The following is a 23,670-nucleotide window of genomic DNA, read 5'->3' as shown; positions in this document are numbered from 1 at the left end:
TCACATAACCTACAGTGTAATGCAACAAACAAAATATAGCCTAGTTACAGAAAGGTTTGGAGCACGACTGGGTTTCTAGATGGGCTTGGATTACAACTCCCATCATCCCCAGCCCCAGGGGTGGCCAACCCAAGACTCCCCAGCTTATTTTAGACTACAACTCCCAGATCCCAGCAACAATTGTGGCTGTGGATAATGAGAGTTGTAGTCCAAAATCAGCTGGGGAGCCTTGGGTTGGCCACCTCTGGGTTGGAGTGCAAAAGGGCAAGTGCAAACATGAAAGAGTGCTTTACGTCAAACATCCTTCTGGGTTGTTTATGTTTCATCATCACTACTGCTTAATACATGTCCTACCTGAGAAGGTAAGATAGGACAGAAAATCTTCTCTCAGAGCAAAGGACTGCACTAGATGGTCTTCATATTTCACAGCGGCCGCAGGATAACAACTTAAGCTGTTAGGACCATAACCCGGTTATTGCTGATGAAAGGCTATGCACCAGGGGGTTAACTGTTCCCCCCAAAGGGAGCCAATTTTGCCCTCTGGCATTTAGAAATGGAAGTACTTGAAGGCTAAGCTGAGCAGAATAATTATTATAAGTTGTCAATATGCCTGAGCTTGCTCTAGAGTGCTAACCACATATGAGTAAACACACAGAAGTGCAGAATTACAACTGGAGGTGGGTTAGATGGTTACCTACAGACAGAGACCCACCTGGCGATGCCACCTAAATCACTGTTGAAAGCCATACAACGATGTCTCTCAAATGCAGCCTCTCATTCTTGATATAAGATTTTGCATTCTGAAGTTACTGTTAAATCTTACTCATGTAAAACATTTTTTTGGCGGGGCGGGGCGGGGGGGATCTTGCAAAGCTAAGTACCTGCATGATAGCTTGTAGATTTCAGTGAGCAATGTACAAGAATGTAAACATATACAGTAGCAGATTCAAATGCAGGGTCACAAAAGAAGTAGTATGTAGCAATGGCAATTTACAAAGAAGTTGTATAAACTTGTTCAGTGAACTCAGCTCACCAAAGTAAATCCATGCTAATGTGAATAATTTTCACAAAATCTAGTCCTTTGTATTTAAAGGCTGCAGTTTTAATTTGGTTTTCTTTCTAATAAATGCCTGATCAATATACAACATGTATTTAAAGCCTCCTTGATGAAATTAAAAACAATTACATGTATTCAATATGTACCTTGCCCCATCTAGTGGGCAAAGGCAAGGTGTTTAAATGCTATTCTCCCCCCACCCCCGCCGCCATTTTAGAACTTTCCTTGGAGGAAAAGGCAGAAGAAGAGGTGGTGAGAGGTATGATTCCCAAAGAAGATTGCTCTGCCCCTCTTCCTGACATGAGATAGTCTACAGGTGAGTCCAGCCCCTTGAGTTCAAAAGGAAAAGCCTGAGGAGACTTGGGCAATCCTGGGTTGGATCCTGCCACTCTTTATAGTGTGACCGAGGAGGACCCCTTCTTTCGTGACCAGATCTCAAACAAGAGGCGGAGAAGAAGACAGAGAAGACCATCTAAATGATGAGGACAATCAAGGGCATTTCCTATGGCATTCTTAGGCCTGGAGCAGCCACGTAAGTGACTGCTCCATCTATGCTTCCTCCTCTCCTTGCATTTTTTCTTGTGTGGGGAGCTGGATCTAGAGCAGCTCTTGAATTTGGAGTCGTCTTTGAGATCAGAACCCCTCCCCCCCAATCTTCTTAGAAAATAGAAACTTGACCCAAGAAAGGCACTTTAAGTATGCTGTGTGTCCCAACTACTCTGCAGGAGCTGGGGAACACACAGGGGGAACCACAGACAAATCCCTTGCATCCTCCATCTCATCCACGAGAATGAGGTCTCCATGTCTAGTATTTATGATTCCCTCAAGCTAGGAGACTTTTGGAAAGAATGATCCTTTGTATACGGATACACTTTCGGCTACATATTTAGAAGATTGCTGTAGCAGAAGGAAAAAAGAATAAACTATTTCCTGGCCCCTGTTTAGATCCTCTCCTTTCTCATCTCTATTGTAGTTCAAATAAACTAGAAGATGCCAGAAAAGAAAACAGATTTTGTACACACAAAACAGATATTATGCAGGATTTGGAGGAGAGACAAAAAACTAGTGGGGAAAATGGTTCAGACTTTTGATAAGGTACAGATGGGACATTTGTGCCCTAGAAGTAAGCAGAATTAAGAACTCAGCCCAGTTAGCCATTTTGCTGGGTCAAGAAGAGTTGGAAAAAAATAGTACAACACTTGCTAGACCACTGCAGAACACTAAACCAACTTTTGCATTCCACCAATTTTTATTTATTATTTATTCATTTGATTTGTATATCGCCCTTCCAAAATGGCTCAGGGCAGTTTACAATTAAAACACACCACTAAAACAGTAAAAAGCTAAAACAAATTAAAAAACAATATAAAAATTAACAATTTAAAAACATTTTAAAACAACAATTAAACAATTACAGTGATTAAAACCCCCAAAATCGGGTTCTGAATTTTAAAATAAAGCAGAAATTAAAACCCCCACAATTTAGGAAACTGAGAAAGCTTGGGTGAAAAGAAGGGTTTTCAGGTGTTTTTTGAAAATTGCCAGAGATGGTGAGGATCGCATCCCAGCAGGGAGCGCATTCCACAATCTTGGGGCAGCAACCGAGAAGGCCCGTCTCTGTGTAGCCACCAAACGAGTTGGCGGTAACTGGAGACTGACCTCCAATGGTTATGGCACTCCAAGAACTATATTGAGCTACTGTGGTATAATTGTATGGAGGAACTCCTTTTATGACTATAGAGAGACTCTGAACCAAGCTTGATTAATTTGGCTGTGGAACTGATTGTTCAATGCATTTATCTAACTGAAGTAACCATTAACATTAACCATGAAGTAAGAAAAATGAAGTAACCATTAACATTTAATTGCACAGCGTACATGGGAAGAAAACTTAAGCAACACCAGTGATTAGGGAGGGACTACAGCAAAGTGATAATGCACATGCTTTGCATGCAAAACATCCCAGTTTCATTCCATATTGTCTCCAGTTAAAGTGATCCCAGGTAGAAGGTAATAGGAAGGACCATTTGCCTAAGACCTGGAAAGCCACTTTCAGTCAGAGTAGACATGACTGAGTTAGATGGACCAATGGTCTGATGCAATATAAGTAGCTTCATATGTTCACACAGTTTGCATTTCCTCATTAAAAAACACAAGCCATTCTCAAATGAGAGCCATGTGATGTAGTGGTTAGTGTGTTGGACTAGGACTGGGAAGACCAAGGTTCAAATTCCCATTCAGCCATGAAACTTACTGGGTGGACTCTGGGCCAGTCACTTATCTCTCAACCTACCCTACCTCACAGGGTTGTGAGGATAAACATAACCATGTACACCACTCTGGGCTCCTTGGAGGAAGAGTAAATAAATTTATGCATGCATAGGTCACTATACAGTTGACTGGAAACTTATAACTGTTTGGCTCCAATCAGAATTTTTTGTTCTTTTTAGATATCAGTTATATCCACTTGTGGACACACACTCACATGCTTACCATAGGCAGGTCTTTGAGGATCTGTATACCATCTCCAGGACCCATGTGTGCTATGTGGTTAAAATTAGTTGGGTTAGAAATTAATTTATTTCTCATTTCTGGATCTCGTAGCATCTCCCTGCAAAAGAAGATATTTTCGTCAGGAATGTTCTTCATGAGAATATTTTTTAAAAGTGAAATATACTTTGTGTATGTTATTCTAACTAGAAATCATTAAACCAATTATCTGGCCAGGTTTCAGAGGAGGATAACTTTAACTTCTGGTGTTGATTCTATGCCAGCTCTCAGCCTGATGAAAGGGGAAAGGGCCAGGAAGAACAGGTTTGTTTTAAGGGTTTAACAGCCCATGCCCATAAAAGGTCCAAATGGCTACTGAGGCTCAGAGTGCATTACGATAGGGAGTTGAGACAACATTCAAGAAAAGGTGCAGAAGCAGGCTCAATGATGACCTGGCGCTGTAAAGATGGAGGCAGAGATGAAGGACAGAAGAAAAAAGAAGAAGAATTAGAAGAATATTGCACTACTCTTCACATTTCACTGTCACAATGATTGAAAAGGTTTTTAGAGTAAGGTGCCGACTGTAGGATACAGTGTCAATTTTTGAGTCATTTGAGCATCTTAGAAAAATATAAGGCATCAAACCAGGGTGCTTTAGCTTGGCCTACATTCATATATTTGGTGCCTTTTAAAAACTTGATAGAAAGCAAAGCAGAAGATCTATTCAGATCAGCAGTGAAAAGGTTGACTAGAGATCAAGCATTTTTAAAAAATAGTATGTGAAAACCTTTATAGGCAGAAGGAACATATGGCCAGAAATGTCAAAAGGTTAGACCTGAGCTTATTAAAAATGTTTCCTTAGCGTTATAATCCTTCCTGAATATTTTCATACATGCTGAATCAGCATTTTCCAAGGGGAGTCTTTTGTTACACCAAGGCTTGACAATTAAGTAATTATTAGTACAGTATCAGAATACTGGTGAATACTACTGAGAATGGGATGGTAATTGCCCCAAACAGCAGAATATCAGAATTAGACTCTGAAAGTAATACATATGCATAACTGGTAGTGTAATCCTCTTTTGTAAAACTTTTTATTAACAATCTTTATATATACAGTTTATGCACACACACACAAATGTACATATATACAGTACATGGAAGCATGCATTCTGAATTACAATAATTGTTTTGCACAAATATTTAATTGAAAAAGGACTTAAATATTCAGACTGGTATTTATACAAATTACATATAAAAGATAAATGTAAGGGAGAAGAGACAAATGTCTGAACACATGGCTCAGAAATTAACTGTTTCTAACAAATGGAAAGCTAAGCTGACAGCAGACAAACAGGTCTTCAGGGCCTACAGGCATGTACAGAAGACAAGTACAGGTTGAATACCGACCTCCTCTGTTGCATCCTCTCTTCCTCCGGCACTCTGAATGAGTAACGCCGCTTGTTGTTGATGTTTCGGACCATTTGCTTCCGGCTGTTATCTGATGTCTCAGGAACTACCAGCTCATCACCCTCTAGGAACACACACACACAAAAATCCCAGAGAGTTCTATATTAAGTTATTTAATAAATTGTTTAAAAATGTAGTAAGTTGTGCTTTTCCTTCCCATTTGAAGACTTATCTAAAGCATGTTTCTGGAAAATCATGTTAAACTAACGAATGAATAAAATATGAAGTTGTAAAAACAAAGCTACATTACAATGCCTGCAATCCTATGCATACTTACTTGATGCATAGGGGCCGATTACATGTTATGTTCAAGCATCTGTAACAGAGTCCAATGTTGGGTTTTTGGCTTTGTTCTTTAAAAATGAAAATGGCTTTGGGAGATTTTGAATAGAGAGTACTTTTGAATAGGGGAGAGTACTCATTTTCTCTGCTCACTGTTTCTCCACTCCACATGAACACAGTAAGTGGCTTTTCTCCATGTAGGCCTCAAATACACATTAATACTGTTTTGAATGCTGTGGGGGAGAAGTTGCTTTGGGGATGTGTGATTTGGAATAGAAATGACAAACTTTGCTTATTTCTCTACTTTCTAAATAACTTCCCTCCAAAGTAAAAAACCAAACTGGGATTTAATTCACATATTTACACATATGTGGAGCCTCTCTCTCTCTCTCTCTCTGTATGTAGTTCTGTGGTGCCTCTGAGTAAAAATACATATGATTGGACCAAACATGGATATACAGAATGATGCAAAATAAATGGGTTACTTGGGGATTTAAGGTACTTTGGGACAGCATGCAACTGAGCAAACAGGTAGATGAATCCAAGACATTATGACAAGGGACAGAAAAGGAAAAACAGGGTGCTTACCTGTAACTGATATGGATGTGCAAACGGATTTGGGCACAAATAGATTTGTACCTGAATCTAGCTGATTCGGGTGATTTGGAGACAAAATAAATCACCCCTGTGGTCCACTGGCTAGATTCAGGTAGAAATCGAATCACACCTGATTCAAATCAAATCGATTTGAGATTCGGATCCCTCTTATTAATTGCCCCAGATTCCCAGCTTTCATTTAAAAAAAAAATCTAGCCTCTAGGCCTTGTAGAAGTGGAGCAAACGGTGTGGTCACTATTTTTCAAGTGTTTGGATTCTTTGGTGTATAATAACATTCCCTCTATGAATCCCTATGAGGATTCATTACAAACCTTCATTTCTTCTATTCATTTTGACTGTCTTTTCGACAGTGCCAACTGCCATGTGCCAACTACACCCCACTCCCACCCGAAAGGCAGTGGGGTACTACTCAGTTTATGTTCTAGGATTTTTTCAAGTGTTTAGGCTCTTTGGTGTCTAATAACCTTTCCTCATAATGAATCCCTATGAGGATTCATTACACACCAAAGAGTCTAAACACCTTAAAAATTCCTAAAATAAAAACTGAGTACCCAGTGGCTTGTGGGCTGTGGGGTAGTTGGAAGATGGGATGCCACTAATTCGCCACCTCCACCTGCAAAGCAGTGGGGTCAAAATGAACAGAAGAAATGAAGGTGTGTAATGAAGACACCAAAGAATCTAAAAAATAAACTGAGTATCACAGTGTGTATGGGTGGGGGGATGGTGTAGTTGATACATGACAGTTGGCACATGACAGTTGGCACTGTCCAATGATAGTCAAAATGAACAGAAGAAATGAAGGTGTGCAATGAATCCTAATAGGGATTCATTGAGGCGAAGTTCATTATCAGGAAAAGTTATTGTACACCAAAGAATCTGAACACTTGAAAAATAATGACTGCACATTTTGCTCCATAATTCCACTTCTGCAAGGGCTAGAGTGTAGCTTTTATTTATTTATTTAGATGAAAGCTGGGGATCCATTTTAGGGTTAGGATATGACAACTTCGAATCCCCATTGTTTCCTATGGCGGAAATGTTCAAAATCACTAAAAACTTAAAAAAAAAAATCATTAAAAATCAACCAAGTGTCCCAGTGCCTTGAAATTGGGGTGGTAGGTGGCACCCATGGGGACCTACAAACCACCCAAATATGGTGTCTCTAGGGCCTTGTTAAGTGGTCTGAATCAGTCTGAATCAAAATTGAATCAAAGCAAATACAAATTGAATCTGGGGTGATTTGGAGGGGGTAGATTTGGCTACAAAAAAATCAGGGGTGATTTGTTCAGGGCACATATTGAATTTAAAAATATCGATGTACATCCCTAGTAACAGATGATCTAGTAGTGATCCACTGACAGTCGCAAAAGTGTGTTTCACTCTTCTTCTAATTGTAAAGTCGGGTTCTGCACTGCGCAGATCAACTTTGGAATAGATTCTTTAGCTCCTTGATGCACCCCTCCCCCGCCAAATGCACATGCTCTGCGCCCATTATTTTTGGCAGTTGGGCAACATTTACCTCAGTTTCTGTAGGGCAGCAATGCCATACTATGACAGTCTTTAGATCAGCACATAAATGTACATCCATCCTAAATCCAATACCATGTTACCAATGCTTGAATCCTGAAGTGAGGACAGATGGGCGGGTTTTGTGACTGTCAGTGGATCATTACCAGATCATCTCTTACAGGTAAGCAACCTGTTTATCTGGATAGTGATCCAGTGACAGCCACAAAAGTGAGTGACTGACAAGCTTCCTCTGGCTGGTGGAGAGAGAAGCAAGCTACTGAAGTACCCGTTTAGGTATCGCCCATCCAAAAGATGCTGCCGCAGCTGCCCACAAATCCAGCACATAGTGTTTCACAAATGTTTGATCAGAGGCCCAACTGGCAGCTGTGCAAATGTCTCTAAAATTAATGCCCGAGAGATGGGCTGCTGAAGTAGCATATGCCCTAGTTGAATGGGCTTTCATAGCAGAAGGAGGATCTATCTTCTGCAACTTATAGGCCAGAAAGATCACTTCGACCAGCCAGTGGGCTAGGCATTGCCGTGAAGGTGGCAAACCTAAATTCTTGCCTTTTTTAACACAGAGAAAGCCTCTTTGTCTTCCTGAGTAAAGGTAAAGTGTGTCGTTGAGTTGGTGTTGACTCCTGGCGTCCACAGAGCCCTGTGGGTTTTTTTGGTAGAATACAGGAGGAGTTTACCATTGTCTCATCCCATGCAGTATGACATGATGCCTTTCATGAAAAGCTGGTTCAAGATGAATAACCACATTATCCTGGTAAAACTTAATGTAAGGCTCATCAATACATAGTGCATTGAGCTTACTGACCAGTTTAGCCGTAGTCATCACTATGAGGAAAACTGTCTTTAAAATCACCAGCTTCAATGAAGTCATAGCCATGGGCTCAAACGCCTTCTCTGTCAAGGTAGAAAGGACTAATGATAGACTCCATTCATCAACAGGCCTCCGCACTAGAGGATACAAATTGTTTATGCCTTCCATAAACCCCTTACAGGCCAGGTGAGAGAATACCATCTTCCCATCCCAACCAGAATGATGCAATGATATCATAGTCAGGTGAACCTTGACAGACACATTTGCTAATCCCAATTGTTTCAAACTAGTCAGATAAAGAAGCACCTTGTGCATAGAAGCTGAAAGTGTTTTGACCTAGAAAGGCACGAAACCTTTTCCATTTAGCCAAATAGGCCCTTTAATAGAGGTTTTCTTGTCATTCAGGAGGATTTTGCTTAGTAACCTATCCTCCAAGCCATGAAGTTTAGTGTGTTTAAATTTGGGTGGAACAGTTTGCCCTGCTCCTGACTGAGCAGATTGGGCTGTATCGGCAGGAGCCTGTGATTTTGTCCAGACAGTCTGAGTAGCTGCAGAACCAAGGTTGTTTTGACCACTACAGCATTATCATAATGCATCTTGTCCTCTCCTGCAGCACCTTTGCCACCACCCTGTTGAGCAGTGGGTATAAGTAAAATAAACTTTCCATCCATTGGTACTGGAAAACATCACCCTTTGTGCGTTTTCCCACTCTTGCCCTTGAGCAATAAATTGCACACAAATTGCATAAATTTCCCGTGTTGCGAAGAGGTCCACAGCTGGAGTGCCCCATATTGCAAATATCATGTCCAGATAGTGCTGTTGTAGCAAGATCTGTGATCTGCTCAGCATGTTCGCCAGAGTGTTATCCTTGCCCTTGATATGTATCACCACCATGTGGATCTGGTGGATGATACACCAGTTCCATATCTGCTGGCTCAATTGGCACAGGGACTGGGACACCGTCCCACCCTGCTTGTTTATGTAAGCCACTGCAGTCGTATTGTCCAATTGAACTTGAATTACTTTCCAATCAACTGGTTCTGGAACGACTGGCTGCGGATGGGGAAATTGCTACTGTGGTATCTGTCCATGTTCAGACTGAACGTGGACAGCCAAAATATGTGCCTCAGCATCCCGGAAGGGTGCTCCAATCCTGGACACAGAGAGAGCATCTCTTGCAAGAGATGAAGTTGCTGAACGACTTCAGTGCCAGACAGACTGCAAACAGTTTTAGAAGATTTATGGGATGCCTCTGTTGTTGTGCAGTCCATAGGCCTTGCACCTTGAGGTCTGACTTGTGTGCTCCCCATCCCAGTAGGGAGGCATCCGTAGTGATTGTCAGAATGGGTATAGGCACCTTGAACAGCATCCCTTGCAAGAGATGCTCTCTCCATATCCAACAAGTTAAGGATTGAAGCACCACTTCCGGGATGTTGAGACACATATTTTATCTGTCCACGTTTGGTCTGAACATGGACAGATATCACAGTTGCAATTTCCGTATCCTCAACCTGGCGTACTGAACCGTTGAAGTGAATCAAGCCGTAAGGCCCAGGAATACTTGAATAGTTCTTGCCCGCTGAAGTGGTCTTGCTCGGAAAGTGTGCACCAGCTGAACCAGGCATTCGTAATGTTCCTCCAGCAGGAACGCCCATTGATGGTCCATGTCCAGCATAGCTCCTATGTATTTAAGCCATCTGACCGGAGTTAAGTGCAATTTCTTCCAACTGATTTGGATGCCCAACTCCTCCAAAAGATCGGTCACACAGTCGATCTGAGAGAGCAAACGCTCTTTTGTTTTTGCTGTCATCAGTCAGTCATCCATGAATGGCAAAAGAGTTAGGCCTTGTGCTCAAAGGTATGTGACCACTGCCATAGACTTCATAAACACTCTTGATGTTGTAGACAGTCCGAATGGTAGAACATTGTACTGATAAACCTTTTGTCCCACTGTGAACCAGAGGAACTTCCTGTGAGTTTCCTGAATGCCGAGGTGGAAATAGGCATCCCTTAGGTCCAACAGCGAAACCCATTCCTCCCCATGTAGGAGCAGAAGGATCGCTTGCAACGTTATCATACATAATTTTTTTGCCTCGACATATAGGTTGAGCCACCGCAGGTCCATTATGGATTCCCCCATCTCGCTTTGGGATTTGAAAGTAACGAGAGTAAAATACCGTTACAGGGTAACATCTGTGGGAAGTGTGGGCAGGATTGGGACCAGCCCCTACTGATTCAGCTGTCCCTCAAGTCACCTGCTCAGTTTTGGGCTTTATAGGAAGGCTCCTTGTGGCAGCGGGGTCGCTACTGAAGGGGCAACACCAAAGGGAGTCACCCCTTTGGGGGTGAATGAGGGTGAGGGCTAGAGAGCTTCTGTTTAATCAGTTTTAAGCTGTTTTGGACTTGGGTTGAAGTTGCTGTAATGTGTTTGGGTTCATCTGGAGTTGGGGGGACAGGGGGTGCCTTTGTTGACTATGGGGCAGCTATCCCAGTGGTGGTGGGGAATAGAAGAAGTAACATTGGCAGGTCAGCAGGCCATTCCAGGGGAAGGGTAGTCAGAAATTGAATAGCTGTCTCCCCTTCCGGCAGTCCTGCCAGCTCTTTGTCCTGCCAGCTCTTTGACCTCAGGGAGCACTGCCAACAACCCACACAGCCTTACCCTGCTCCTCTGTAATGCCAGGTTGGTCCAAAATAAACCTGAACTCATCCATGATTTGATCATGGATGAAGGGGCTGACCTGGTATGTACCTGGTACCGAGACTAGGGGTCCAGTCTGGTCCCAGCTTCTTCCTCCAGGATATTCTGTAGAGGAGCAGGTGAGGGGACATGGGCGGGGAGGTAGAGTGGCTGTGGTCTATAAGGATAACATCTCCCTTACCAGGGTCACTGTTAGGGTATCGGACCATATTGAATGTGTGTACTTGAGTTTGGAGACCAGGGATAGATTGGGACTTCTGTATTGTCCCTGCGAGTTCACGTCCAGTGGAGTTGTTCAGGGTTGTGAGGGGACTAGTATCTGCTCCCCCTCCCTTGAACCAGAATTTGGAGTCATCAATTACCCACTGCAATGTGTTTAAAGAGTTTTTCGCAGATAAAATCTCTCGGATTCGAGCTGACATAGATGGAGACCCCACAAGTAATTTGATGTCTGAACTGGAGGTGCCCAACAACTCCTCTTATGTGATTCAACTGGATCGGTTTCAGTTTGTGACTCCTGAGGATGTGGACAAGCTGCTTGGAGTGGTGAGGCCTACCACTTGTTCTTTTGACCCTTGTCCAACATGGCTTGTTCTGTCTAGCAGGGAGGCTGTTGTAGACAGCCTGGTGGAAATCATAAATGCTTCTCTGAGGGAGGGCAGGATGCCTCCTTGTTTTAAGGGGGAAATCATTAGACCTCTTCTAAAGAGGCCTGCATTAGCTCCCTCGGAGTTGAGCAATTATAGCCCTTTTTCCAACCTCCCATGGCTGGGTAAGGTAATTGAGAGGGTGGTGGCCTCTCAGTTCCAGGCGGTCTTGGAGGAAACTGATTATCTAGACCCATTTCAAACTGGATTTTGGGCGGGCTATGGAGTGAAGCCTGCCTTGATTGGCCTGATGGATATCAATTATCCAACTGGGAATTGACAGAGGAAGTGTGACTCTGTTGGTCCTTTTGGATCTCTCGGCGGCTTTCGATACTATTGACCATAGTATCCTTCTGGAACATCTGAGGGTGTTGGGGCGGGAGGTACTGTTTTACAGTGGTTCCACTCCTACCTCTCGGACAGATTCTAGATGGTGTCAATTGGAGATTGTTGCTCTTCAAAATCTGAGCTTAAGTATGGTGTCCCTCAAGGCTCCGTACTTTCTCCAATGCTTTTTAACATCTACATGAAATCGCTGGGAGAGATCATCGGGATTTGGAGCCAGGTGTTACCAGTACGCTGATGACACCCAGATCTACTTCTCCATGTCAACTTCTTCAGGAGTTGGCATATCCTCCCTAAATGCCTGCCTGGAAGCAGTAATGGGCTGGATGAGGGAGAATAAACTGAAGCTGAATCCAGATAAGACAGAGGAGGTACTTATTGTGCGGGGTCAGAACTCTAGAGACGATTTTGATCCACCTGTTCTAGATGGGGTCACACTTCCCCAAAAGGAACAGGTTTGCAGTCTGGGTATACTTCTGGATTCACACCTCCTCTCCCTGGTTTCTCAGGTTGAGGCGGTGGCCAGGGGTGCTTCCTATCAGCTCCGGCTGATACGCCAGCTGCGCCCGTTTCTCGAGATCAATGACTTCAAAACAGTAGTACATCTGTTGGTAACCTCCAGACTTGACTTCTGTAATGTGCTCTACGTGGGGCTGCCTTGATACATAGTCCGGAAAATTCAGTTGGTTCAGAATGCGGCAGCCAGGTTGGTCTCTGGGTCATCTTGGAGAGACCACATTACTCCTTTACTGATGGAGCTACACTGGCTGCCAATAGGTTTCCGAACAAAATACAAAGTGCTAGTTATAACTTATAAAGCCCTAAACAGCTTAGGCCCTGGGTATTTAAGAGAGCGTCTTCTTCACTACGAGCACCACCGCCCATTGAGGTCATCTGAGGAGGCCCGTCTCTAGTTACCGCCAACTCGTTTGATAGCTACACAGAGACAGGCCTTCTCAGTCACTGCCCCTAGATTGTGGAATGTGCTCCCTGCCGAGATACGATCCTCCCCATCTCTGGCAATTTTCAAAAAACACCTGAAAACCCATCTCTTCGCCCAAGCTTTCTCAGCTTTCTAAATTTTCTTAGGTTTTAATCCCTGGTTTATTTGTTTGGGGCGGTTTAAAAATTTGATAAATAAATAAACTAACTAACTAAACACCACCACCCCCAATGTCTGTACACCCACAACACTGGAGATATTGCTCCCATCTCCAACAATGTAATAACTTCCTCCATCAGAGTCTCTGAGGTGGGAGTGTATCTCACCCCTGTGTAAAATGGTAGAGTTTTGAATTCTATCATATCCGGTTTGAATTATCCTCAAGACCCACTGGTCTGATCTTATGCGGTGCCATGCTTGAGCATGACTTGCCAGTCTGATGGTGTTGCTGGCTCCAGCCAGGGAGATGGTGTTCCTGGCTCCAACAGATGGAGGTATCAGTAGAGAGGGAGACATTACTGATCATTCAGTTGGGCTGGCACACCAATAAAAGGTGCTGCTTAGTTGATTACACAGTCTTATTACATGCTGCTTGATTGCCTTTATTCTTGGTGTTGTAAGGCTTCTTGTTGTAGCACTGGAAGTGCCGGTGATAGTCCTTCCAATCTGATTGATGATAGTTGCCTTGCCAGCGACCATAAGGTTAGAACCTGGTATTGGAGTACCGCTGTCGTGGAAGTGAAAGTTTAGCCGTATACTTAGATTTTTTTCACTTTTCCATCGTGGAGTCAATTTCACCACAGAACGGACCTTTTCCATCAAAAGGTAAAGCCTCCACCCTGTCTCTCATATCCTGTTGAAGGCTGGTGAAGCATAATCAAGCATACTGGCGTAAAGCAATCGCAGATGTGAGCATGTGAGATTCAGATTCTGCCAGATGTTTGGCATTACTCAGCTGTTGTCTTTTGCTGTAGTTGTTTTAGCAAACATTTCCTCAAATTTCTTTTGGAATGCTTCTGAAGACAAATGTGCACGTTGCTCAAAAAGATTGTCCCACAAGGTGTGTTTATATTTGGATAAACAGGCCATATAATCAACAATTTTTATTGACAGACATGCCGTAGCATAAGTTTGGCGCCCCAAAACATCCAATTTGCGGCCCTCTTTATAGGCCGGTGTAGTGTGCCACCTGTTGCTCTTGGAAGAAGTGGCACAGTCAATAACGATAGAGTTTGGTATTGGGAGCTTCCATAGATATTCATTATCCTCTTCATGGACCCTTTATAGAGTGTTTCCAATCTTTTTGAGGTGGCATTGGTGTCACTAGCACCTCCCACGCTGACTTCGCAGCCTTGGTTATTACAGGAAACATGGGAAGATATACAGGTTGAGTTGTCAAGGTTTTCTTCATAAAATTATAAAACAGGTCATCTGAATCAGTTGTTTCCTGTTTTAGATCGAGACCCAGTACCGAAGACATCTCTGTCACTTGCTGGTGGTAGGTGCACATCTCCTCATTTGGAGATATGGAAGGAGTGGTAGGTATATTCGGGTCAGAATTCTTTCCAGTAGATTCGGATTCCGAAGAGGCGGAATCATCATCATCAAAAGAGACAGGCTCATCAGACCTAACCCCATGCTTAGAGCCAACCACCTTAGTAGGAGTGCGTGCTGTACCAGAAGCACTCACTTTCACCGGCCGGTGTTGTTTGTCTAAGTTTGCTGAGGATCCAGAGGAAGTCCCAGACTTTGAAGATTGCACAGCCTTGCCTGAGGTAAGTGAAGAATGGGTCTGAGTTGTATTTGAGGCCAATACCACACGAGTTTGTGTAGCCATAGATTTCGGTTGAATTACTGTCTGAGCACACACAGAGTGAACAATCTGAACTGGAACGGGGGTAGCAGCTAAAGCTTGAGTTGCACAGGTAGCAGATGTAGTAACAGGTGGAAGTACGCAAGCTTGTATAGCTGCATCCTGATGCACAAATTGAGGGAAAGCACTTTGAGGAGTCACGATTTGCTGCACAACGGTTTGTACAGCCATATCTTGTATAACAACTAGAGGCAGGGAGACTTGCGTAGCCAAAGTCCAGTCCATGATCAATGAGGTAAATGAGGGAACACATAAATCCAAAACACAATCTTTCTGAGGAGCTGAAGACTCTGAAGAAGTGATCCCATTGGTGGTAAGAAAGAAACTGAGGAAAATGGCAGGCATGGAGCACGCGCACTCGGTGTGGGAGGGGTGCATCAAGGAGGTAAGGAATCTATCCCGAAATTAGTCTGCACAGGTGCAGAACCCCACTTTACAATTAGAAGAAGAGTGAAACACACTTTTGTGGCTGTCACTGCATCACTAACCAGATGAAAAGTTACTACAGCAGGACACTAAAGTAATTTATTCCTGTCCAACCACATGGGATATCATAACAGCTGTTGAAACTCCTGTGCTGATATTTGAAACTTTGTCTGCAGAAAGGGGATGGGATAGGAGCCGCACTCATGCAGGTAACTGAATTCCAGGTCTAAGTAGATATGGCAAGGAAAATATTGCTCATACAATAATGAGCACTCTACTCTTGTGCCACCTACTCTCAGTTTTCGGGAGAACCAACCAGTAATCTTTGCAAATACCAAACTGTCAGGACTCTGCCTCTCTAATTCTTTACGCGTTTCTGATAGCCATCATTACTTATATTGGGTTGCATCCTCACTGTGTCTTCTGAAAGCAGAAGGCAGTTCTGTTTGTGCAAGAGGAGGGGTCGTTTTATGCCAATCCCCTTTTCCCCTCAGCAGTCCTTCCATGATGCATGCTCAGGAAGGTCCCGCAACTCTCAGAAGCAGATTTTTGGAAAATCTAAATGGCACGCTTCCCCCACCCTGTTATAAATTAAATAAGTGACAGTTTATTTCCCTTTAATAGCACTCTTTTAAATGGCTGTCCCACAGTAAGGCTACTCTTGATCTGCCATGGCCATCATTAGGAATGTGCACGAAACATGGATTACACTGAGGAGAGCAGCTCCATACCTGCTCCTCTAGTGCTCGCCGCCATTTCCATAAGCACAGTGGTCACCCCAGCTATCAGTGCAGGGTCAACGGCACTCTCCCCCAGCTGCCCCTACGCAATGCTGGCATGCACACGGCCTCTGTGCATGTGTGGTGGCCATTTGCATAGGGGAATACACCCATGCACGGCCTTTTGGGAAGGACAGCACGGCGGCAGTGGAGCAGATAAGGACCTCCGAGCCTCATTCTTAAAGCTACCACTCCCCACCCTACCCGCAACTGCCTGAAACGATTTGTGCACGTCCCTACCCCAAACATCTTAACAATCTTCACTTAACAAAATCCAGAACAGAAGACAACAATAAAAGTCAATACTGAAATACTGGAAAGAAGGGATGGCTGGAATTGAATGTGTGAGATAAACTAACTAAAGGTACATTTTTATAATTTTCTCCCTAACCTGGAGGACTAAAGCCTATTCAAATTAAAGATAAAATTCTTGTGAGAGCAAGAAAAGGGCTCATGTACTGTATTCAGTATGCCATGCTGAACTGTTGTGGAATGAATTAAACAATGACTTACTTACAGGATCAATAGAATATATCAACATACATTAGTGCAACTAGTAATCTTCTCATACGTACCTGCCATTTTGTTTTTGAAATATATTAGCCTAATTGTTTCTAATCCTAGGACGTTTAGTGACCCTTCTGTGTTCAGAGGACGTACCTGAAACCACATAAGTGATAAGTGATAAATATCTCAGTAAAAACTGACTTCAGTATAACTGCTACCAAACTGAAATGATAGCAAGTTTTTCACCTTGATACCAAACAGGATGGTAACTACTACTGATGGTCTTCCAGTAGTGTTGTAATGCTTCATTAATTTGCAGACAGAGTATTCTAAGTTTGATATTCCATCAAAATTTCTCATTGAATATCTCCTTTTAATATCTCCTTTTTTAAAAAAATTGCTCAATTTTCACCAAAAAGTGGTTAAAAGTCATCTGGTTTTGGTTTTGTGGAAATCTGCTCATATACAGCTGAAATCAAGGCCTGGAATTCCTATTTGGCCACCAGCCCCAAAACAGACAGCAGCCATGATGGCTTTAGCTGTGGAATCATCACTGTAGGGTTTTTTTTTTTTTTTTAGGCCTGGTCATTCCGAGTATAGAGAGTGAAGTTTCCTGCAGTAAACTGACCAAAAACCACCATGATCTTGAAAAATCCAGAAGGTACAAAATGGTATATAGTACCACTCTGTAGGAGCACAACAAAAAACACATTGGAAAAAATATGTGTGCATATACCGACAGAAAAAAAGGAACAGAATGCTATGGTAGATACAGTGAAATCTCTGTTTGTGTGTCAGGACTATTTTAATATCATTACAAATAAGTTTAAAATGTTTGCTATCCTCCAATACTGTATTTTTATACATATTTTTATTTGATTTCCCTGTGTCCCACCCCCCTTTTTTTAAAGGGAGCAACTGTGTGTAGAAGTGGGGGGCGAGGGGGGGGGAGTGAACGGACTCCTAGGAGCAGAAATGAGGAAAGACTACAAGGTTAGGATTAGAAATGGTTCTATAACAGTTTGGTTCCTGCCCATACAAGGAACTTAGCAGACCCTTCTGCTTATGAGGTACAAGGCTGGAGGGTTGTAAAAGCCAAATAGGAGCACTGAGGTCTAGCAGTTCTGAGGTAAAATGAAGGAGGCAACCGCAGGCAGATAGAAGCAGCAACATTACCATTGTTAAGCAGTTGAGGGCTATGCGATATAGGGGAACAAGCACTATCTACCTCAGAAATATAAGTTAAATCATTCAAGTGTAATAATGGTTACCCTTTATTTCCAAGAGATTTCTCATTACCTTAGGAGTAGGCAGATTTTACCAGCTCTGGCAGAAATTATTCTCAGCTGTTACAAAAAATGCAAGCAACTCCCTCTTTTCTTTCTTTCTTTCTTTCTTGGGGAGGGGGGAAATTCCCCTATACTGGCATATGAATATTTTGGGGAGGGGAGATTTCTTTTCTTTTCTTTTTTAAGTTATAGAATCAGCTCTAAAGCTAATTTTGTGGTCTTCACTCCCCTCATCTCTACTCCAGTGTAAATCTTCACTTACAGACATGACATGCAATCTATAAAATTATTTTTACAGCAGTTAACCAAGACAACAAATAGCAAAACTTCTAGCACATTTCTGATGTAGCCTCACTTCATTGTAAGACTGAAACTACAATTATAGTCTATTGAGATGCTAATTATTATTACCCAACTTCTAACAAACATGCTTTCTTGGAACCAACCATCCCTTGTTTAATTTCGGTATAATTTGCTAGTTACCTTCTTGAGGGGAATAGTTTGAATCCACTCCATGGAGTTGACATCAAATATGTCAACAGCATTTTCACTGTATACTGAGAGGTATGGTGCATTGTAACCTGCAGAGAAGTACAAATGCATATATTGGTAATACACATTGAACATTCATCAGATTGCACTGAAGACCATAAGGCAGTCACTTCATACAATGCAGCTGCCAGGGTTCTCTCTGGAACTGCTCACTCAGTGGATATTACGCCTGTTTTGAACGAGCTGCACTGGCTGCCAATTTGTTTCCAGATCCAATTCAAGGTGCTGGTCCTTTAAAGCCCTTAACAGTTTGGGCCCTGGATATCTGAAGGACTGCCTGCTGCCAAGGGTTTCTGCTGCCCACCCAACACGTTTGACAGAGGGGCCTTTGCTCTGTGTGCTGCTGTTGAGAGAGGTTAAATTGCTGTGAATGGGGGGACAGGGCCTTCTCTGCAGTTGCCCCCAGGCTCTGGAATGTTCTCTCAGTGAATGTCTGCTCTTTGACATCTGTGGCTGCTTCTCTGTGGCTGCTTTCAAAAAACAACTAAAGACCTTTTAATTGTTCAGGCTTTAGGGCCTGCCAGGTCTCTTCACTTTCCTGCTTCTGTTTTGTCTTTTTAATGGAGTTTTAAAAATGTTTTATGGTTTTTACTGTTTAACTACAGTTAATGCTAAACAGGAAACTGAGAAGGAGTCTGCGTGAGGAGGAGGAATATGTAAGTCTATGGCTTGTTCCTGGTATTTTAAACCATGGTTTGAAGGATTGTCTGAATTGAATCACCACATTATTCATGTATCAATTAAAACACTCTTTCTTGTCCAAATAATCAATTTTTCAAGTCCCATGTAGCCTCTTGATGACATTACTCTATCTAAACAGCATGGCGTCCATCTGAATTTCTGATTATCCAAATATTGTGGATGTCCCTAAAGCAACTAGGAGCAACAAAACTGCTCTGAATTAACACAATGACAGAACTTACAGGAAGAGGAAGGAGTTGCAGGCCACATCAATTCCTGTTGCCTAGACCTTCGGCCCTGGCAGTCCACATAAATGCCCACGCTGCTAAAACACAGCAGGTATTCCTTATTTGAGATCTCGACTGCACAGATGGCATCCGTTGGCTGCTGTGCAATGAATGACAGTGTGTGATCATCTGGGTGAAGCAAACTATGTGGGTTTCCTTCTCCATGCAAAGGGTATTTTAAGAATCCTGACTGGTAGCCCACACAGAGTCGCTCACTAAAGATTGCCATCCACTGGACATTCCCAGCCACTTGGATCTCCTTAATCTTTTTGTGACGTGTCTTGCTGTGGTTTAGTTCATAGCAGAGAACCTGTCTTTTCATCGCCACACACAAGCAAGTAAGGGCTCCATGGCGTACTTGTCCGGAAACTATAGTCTGGCAACCTTTTGTCTCTGCCAGTTTATAAAACTCAGTCTCTCGGCCATCCAGAGCTGCCATAGGGAACAGGCGTACATGACGGTTTCGTCCTGAGATGACTGCAATAAGCTGTTCATTTGGGATGAGCTCAATTTGATGAACTTTCTTATTATCACCAACACGAATGATCTCTGCAAAAAGAAAAAACCCAGGTAAGCATATCTAGCACTCTGTTGTGCAAAGAAGCAATATGAAGAGAAACTGTTAGATGTACCAAAAGCAAATTGCCATTTACCATTTTAGCTTGAAATATAAAGACTGTCTGGAAGTCCCAGGACAAACTATTGTTTGCATCTTGCTTATTTTCCCTTTTGTTTTGCTGGTGGTCATATCCTAACTTTTTCTGCTGCTAATCAACTTGTCACTTCCTTATTCTTGGTAACCCTTTACCAAACTGCCTTTTCCTTTCCTAACACTTTACAAAAAGCAACTATGCCATTTCTAAATTCTACATAATGCTTATTTGAACTGAAGAAAACTATCAATTATTTCAAATTCAGCTGTAGGACTGTCACATATACCCAGTGAACATGAACCTACTTACTGGAGACAGAAAAAGGCAATTCTCTGTATCTTAATGACATGTTAAAATGGCCAGAGAAACGTTAATGTTCTTTCTTAGTTTAGGAAACAGTAACTGTACTTTAGTGCTATAGTGGCTTGACTTTCTAGAAATTGTCTGACCTTTATTTCTATAAAATGCATTGAGAAATGATTAATGCATGTAATGGAGAAATGTCTGAGTTGCAGTCTGCCAGTAAAACAGACTGGAGGCTTTTTTTTTTTTTTGGTAGCAGGAAATAATAGGGAACAACTTGCTTTACAGCTCACAGGTGGAGGCAGCATGGCTGGCATTTATTAAAATAAGTTTGGAATCTTAAAACTGATACAAGATGGATTTAGAAACCAGTTGACTGAACAAAATGTGTAATATTATTTCAACTACCCACATTTCAAAGACAGGCCATGTTATCTTACCATCCTTGGTGACATGCACGACAAATAACCCTTCTTCATTGCCCAGGGCTATTCTTTCATGATCTGTGATAGTTTTAAAAGGGGGAAAAGATAGTGTAAAAAATTTAATTGGAAACATAACCTGAATATGGGAGAGAAACAACAATAATTTTAGCAGATTAATTATAAGAAGTTCAAAGTGTATTAACCATTCATTCAGCCTCTTTTATTCAGGCAAGCATCAAGCTCCCATTAATAAACAGATTTCATCCACATCTGTTCATTGTATGATATGATATGAACAAAAGGTGCATTTTAACAAGTGCTTTTCCATGCAGAAAACTTTATGCTGGAAAATGTTTAGGGTGTTCAAATGCCTTGGAGAATACATGAATAATATCAGGAACAAGAGAGTAGGTTCCTCACTAGTCAGTCACTTTTTAGATAATAGTTCTAGACATAGTACTGCAGAAATAAGGTTTTGGGCTCTGGAGAGAACAGAATGATGAGATGAGAAGGTTCTTTGCAAAAAAGAGATAAAGTGAATTCTGAAATTCAAAAGTCTTGTCTCAGGAAGCCTAAATGAACTACTACAGCTTCTCCCACTGATATGTTTGTGTAAAAATGGAGGCTGCTCGCTTTGGGTATTTTTGCAAAGAGGTTTTTTAGTGTAATTTTCCTTTAAGGGGAGCTTTAGAATAGATGGTGATTCTCTAAGTGGGTGTTTATGGAGATCATGCATGTATTTATATGTAATAGTGGTACCTTTCAATCTAGTGGCAGCTTCTGTACTGCAGAATACTCATACTGCAGTTAAATTTGATGAATGTGGTGTAACCCAGAGGGATATTTTATCTTGTTTTTATGTTCAGGTAGTTTTTTTGTTTATATATAACTATAAACTGTATATATATATGTAGTTATATTTATACAGTTAAGTTCCATGAAGGCTTGTAATACTTTTCTGTGATTTACATGGATTCAAATAGATACATGTATCATGAAGAATAAAGAAATCTTTTCCAAAATTCATTGTGCAACCTTACAAGAAATAAGCAGTGTAATAGAGATGTGTAAAATGATTAGATTCATATCGATTTGAGCTCGAATCAGGCTGTTTCAAGTGATTCTCACTCAAAATAAATGGCCTGTTTCAAGTTCGAATTGAAATAATCCCATTTTGAGCTCAAATTGATTTGAGTTTCTAGTGCCATTTTGGCGAGCTTTCCCCCCTTGCTGATTGTTTTTCTGGCACTGACTTCCAATTGACTTGAGATCATCTTGCTTCTTGGCTGGCTTATCATACAGATCAAGTATTGTCACGAACAACTATGCCTCCATTGGCTGAGGGGAGGGAGGGGCACAAAAACAATGTACATGTGTAATACGGATGTAGATGTGTAATATTTTCTTGATGATTGCTGTGAGATGAGCTCCAAATCTGGCCTTGAGACTAACTTGTGCTTCACTCAGCGCTCTGGTCTACACTACAATCTGCATAGCAAGGCATACTCAGTCAAAATGTGGTTCAAGACATTGCTGTAGTTTATCTTATGGCTATGCTTGATGCTGCTAAGGGTGCCGCTGTGCTGTGGCAGATGTTTCAATGTTGAAGTATAAGGTTGACATGTTCCCCGGACTGTATCTACTAGATTTTAAGCATGTTCCCTGGCACCTGGTTAGCCCAATATCTTGCCCGGATTCTCAGCTTTCCTTATTTTTAAAAAAGGTAAGCTCTTTTTCTAACCTTATAGAGGTGGAGTTAAGGAGCAAAATGTGCAGTCACTATTCTATTCAACCACTGGACTTAGAGAAAGGCAGGTGAAGCACAGGAAGTTGACTGGGAGAGGTTCACAATAAGGAATTCCCCTAAGGAATGGTGTCTTTGTTTTTTTGTCAGCTGGGCAGTGGAGGGGATAGCTTGATTTTGATGTAAATCACTGCCTACATGTGTACATTTAAGGTATTTGGCTTTATAGTGTTATCCATTCTATGCATGCCTATTCAGAAGTAAGTACTATTGGTTTCATTCAGACATAAGAACATAATAGCCCCGCTGGATCAGGCCCAAGGCCCATCCAGTCCAATATCCTGTTTCACACAGTGGCCCACCAGATGCCTCTGAGAAGCCCATGGCAAGTGGTGAGGGCATGCCCTCTCTCTTGCTGTTTCTTCCCTGCAACTGATATTCAGAGGCATCTTGCCTCTGAGGTTGGAAGTGGCCTATAGCCATATAGACTAGTATAGACTAATAGCCATTGATAGACCTGTCCGCCATGACTTTGTCTAAGCCCCTTTTAAAGCCATCCAAGATGGTGATCATCATCACATCCCATGGCAGATAATTCCATAGATTAATTACGTTCTGTGTGGAAAAAGTATTTCCTTTTGTTGGTCCTAAAATTCTCAGCCTTCAGTTTCATGGGATGACCCCTGGTTCTAGTGTTGTGAGGGGGGCAGAACATTTGTTCTCCTGTCCATTCTTTCTATTCCATGCAAAATTTTATACACCTCTGTCATAGCTACATGTAGTCACCTTTTTTCCACACTAAAAAGCCCCAGATGCTGTAGCCTTGTCTCATAGGAAAGGTGCTCTAGGTCCCTGATCATCTTGGTCACCCCTCTTCTGCACCTTTTCCAGTTCTACAATATTCTACTTAAGATACTGTGATCAGAACTGCATGCAATATACCAAATGTAGCCACACTATAGATTTGCATAAGGGCATTATAATATTAGCATTTTTATGACCTGGTCATGACCTGGCCACATAGAACCCATTGCGCATGCATAGTAGCCTCCAAAGTGGGTCAAAGATCACCCGAACCATGTGCTTTTTAGCAAAATGGATGCCGGCGGGACATCCATGTCTCCCGCGATCTTGGAGAAGACCTCCAGAGGGGGGAAGTTAAGAAAAACAAATTAAAAATATATTCACAACCCCTGCAAGCCAAACTGAACTGGGGAGGGTTTGGGGGTGGGGGCAAAACTGTGGAACGGAACCACCATGAAT

The 23,670-nt window shown here is 42.2% G+C and overlaps 1 protein-coding gene across 12 annotated transcripts in view; it reads right to left on the bottom strand.

Annotated features, from left to right (window-relative positions):
• Window positions 1-23,670, bottom strand: part of CDC42BPA (CDC42 binding protein kinase alpha) — a 281,126-nt gene that overhangs the window by 18,458 nt on the left and 238,998 nt on the right. For all 12 annotated transcript variants that reach the window (XR_008319045.1, XR_008319037.1, XM_053307023.1 and 9 more), the window contains 6 exons: window positions 20,679-20,741; window positions 19,238-19,831; window positions 18,246-18,343; window positions 16,542-16,626; window positions 4,958-5,081; window positions 3,551-3,668 (listed from right to left, as the gene is read on the bottom strand). Coding sequence is in view for 10 of the 12 variants with exons in the window: in XM_053307023.1 (XP_053162998.1) it covers window positions 3,551-3,668; window positions 4,958-5,081; window positions 16,542-16,626; window positions 18,246-18,343; window positions 19,238-19,831; window positions 20,679-20,741 (1,082 nt within the window). In the remaining 2 variants the exon portion in view is untranslated. The remainder of the gene's footprint in view (window positions 1-3,550; window positions 3,669-4,957; window positions 5,082-16,541; window positions 16,627-18,245; window positions 18,344-19,237; window positions 19,832-20,678; window positions 20,742-23,670) is intronic.

The sequence above is a fragment of the Hemicordylus capensis genome, chromosome 1, assembly GCF_027244095.1.
Source record: "Hemicordylus capensis ecotype Gifberg chromosome 1, rHemCap1.1.pri, whole genome shotgun sequence".
Taxonomy (NCBI): Eukaryota; Metazoa; Chordata; class Lepidosauria; order Squamata; family Cordylidae; genus Hemicordylus; species Hemicordylus capensis.
Note: the sequence above shows the minus strand (reverse complement) of the source record. Positions and strands in the feature narration are given on the sequence as shown.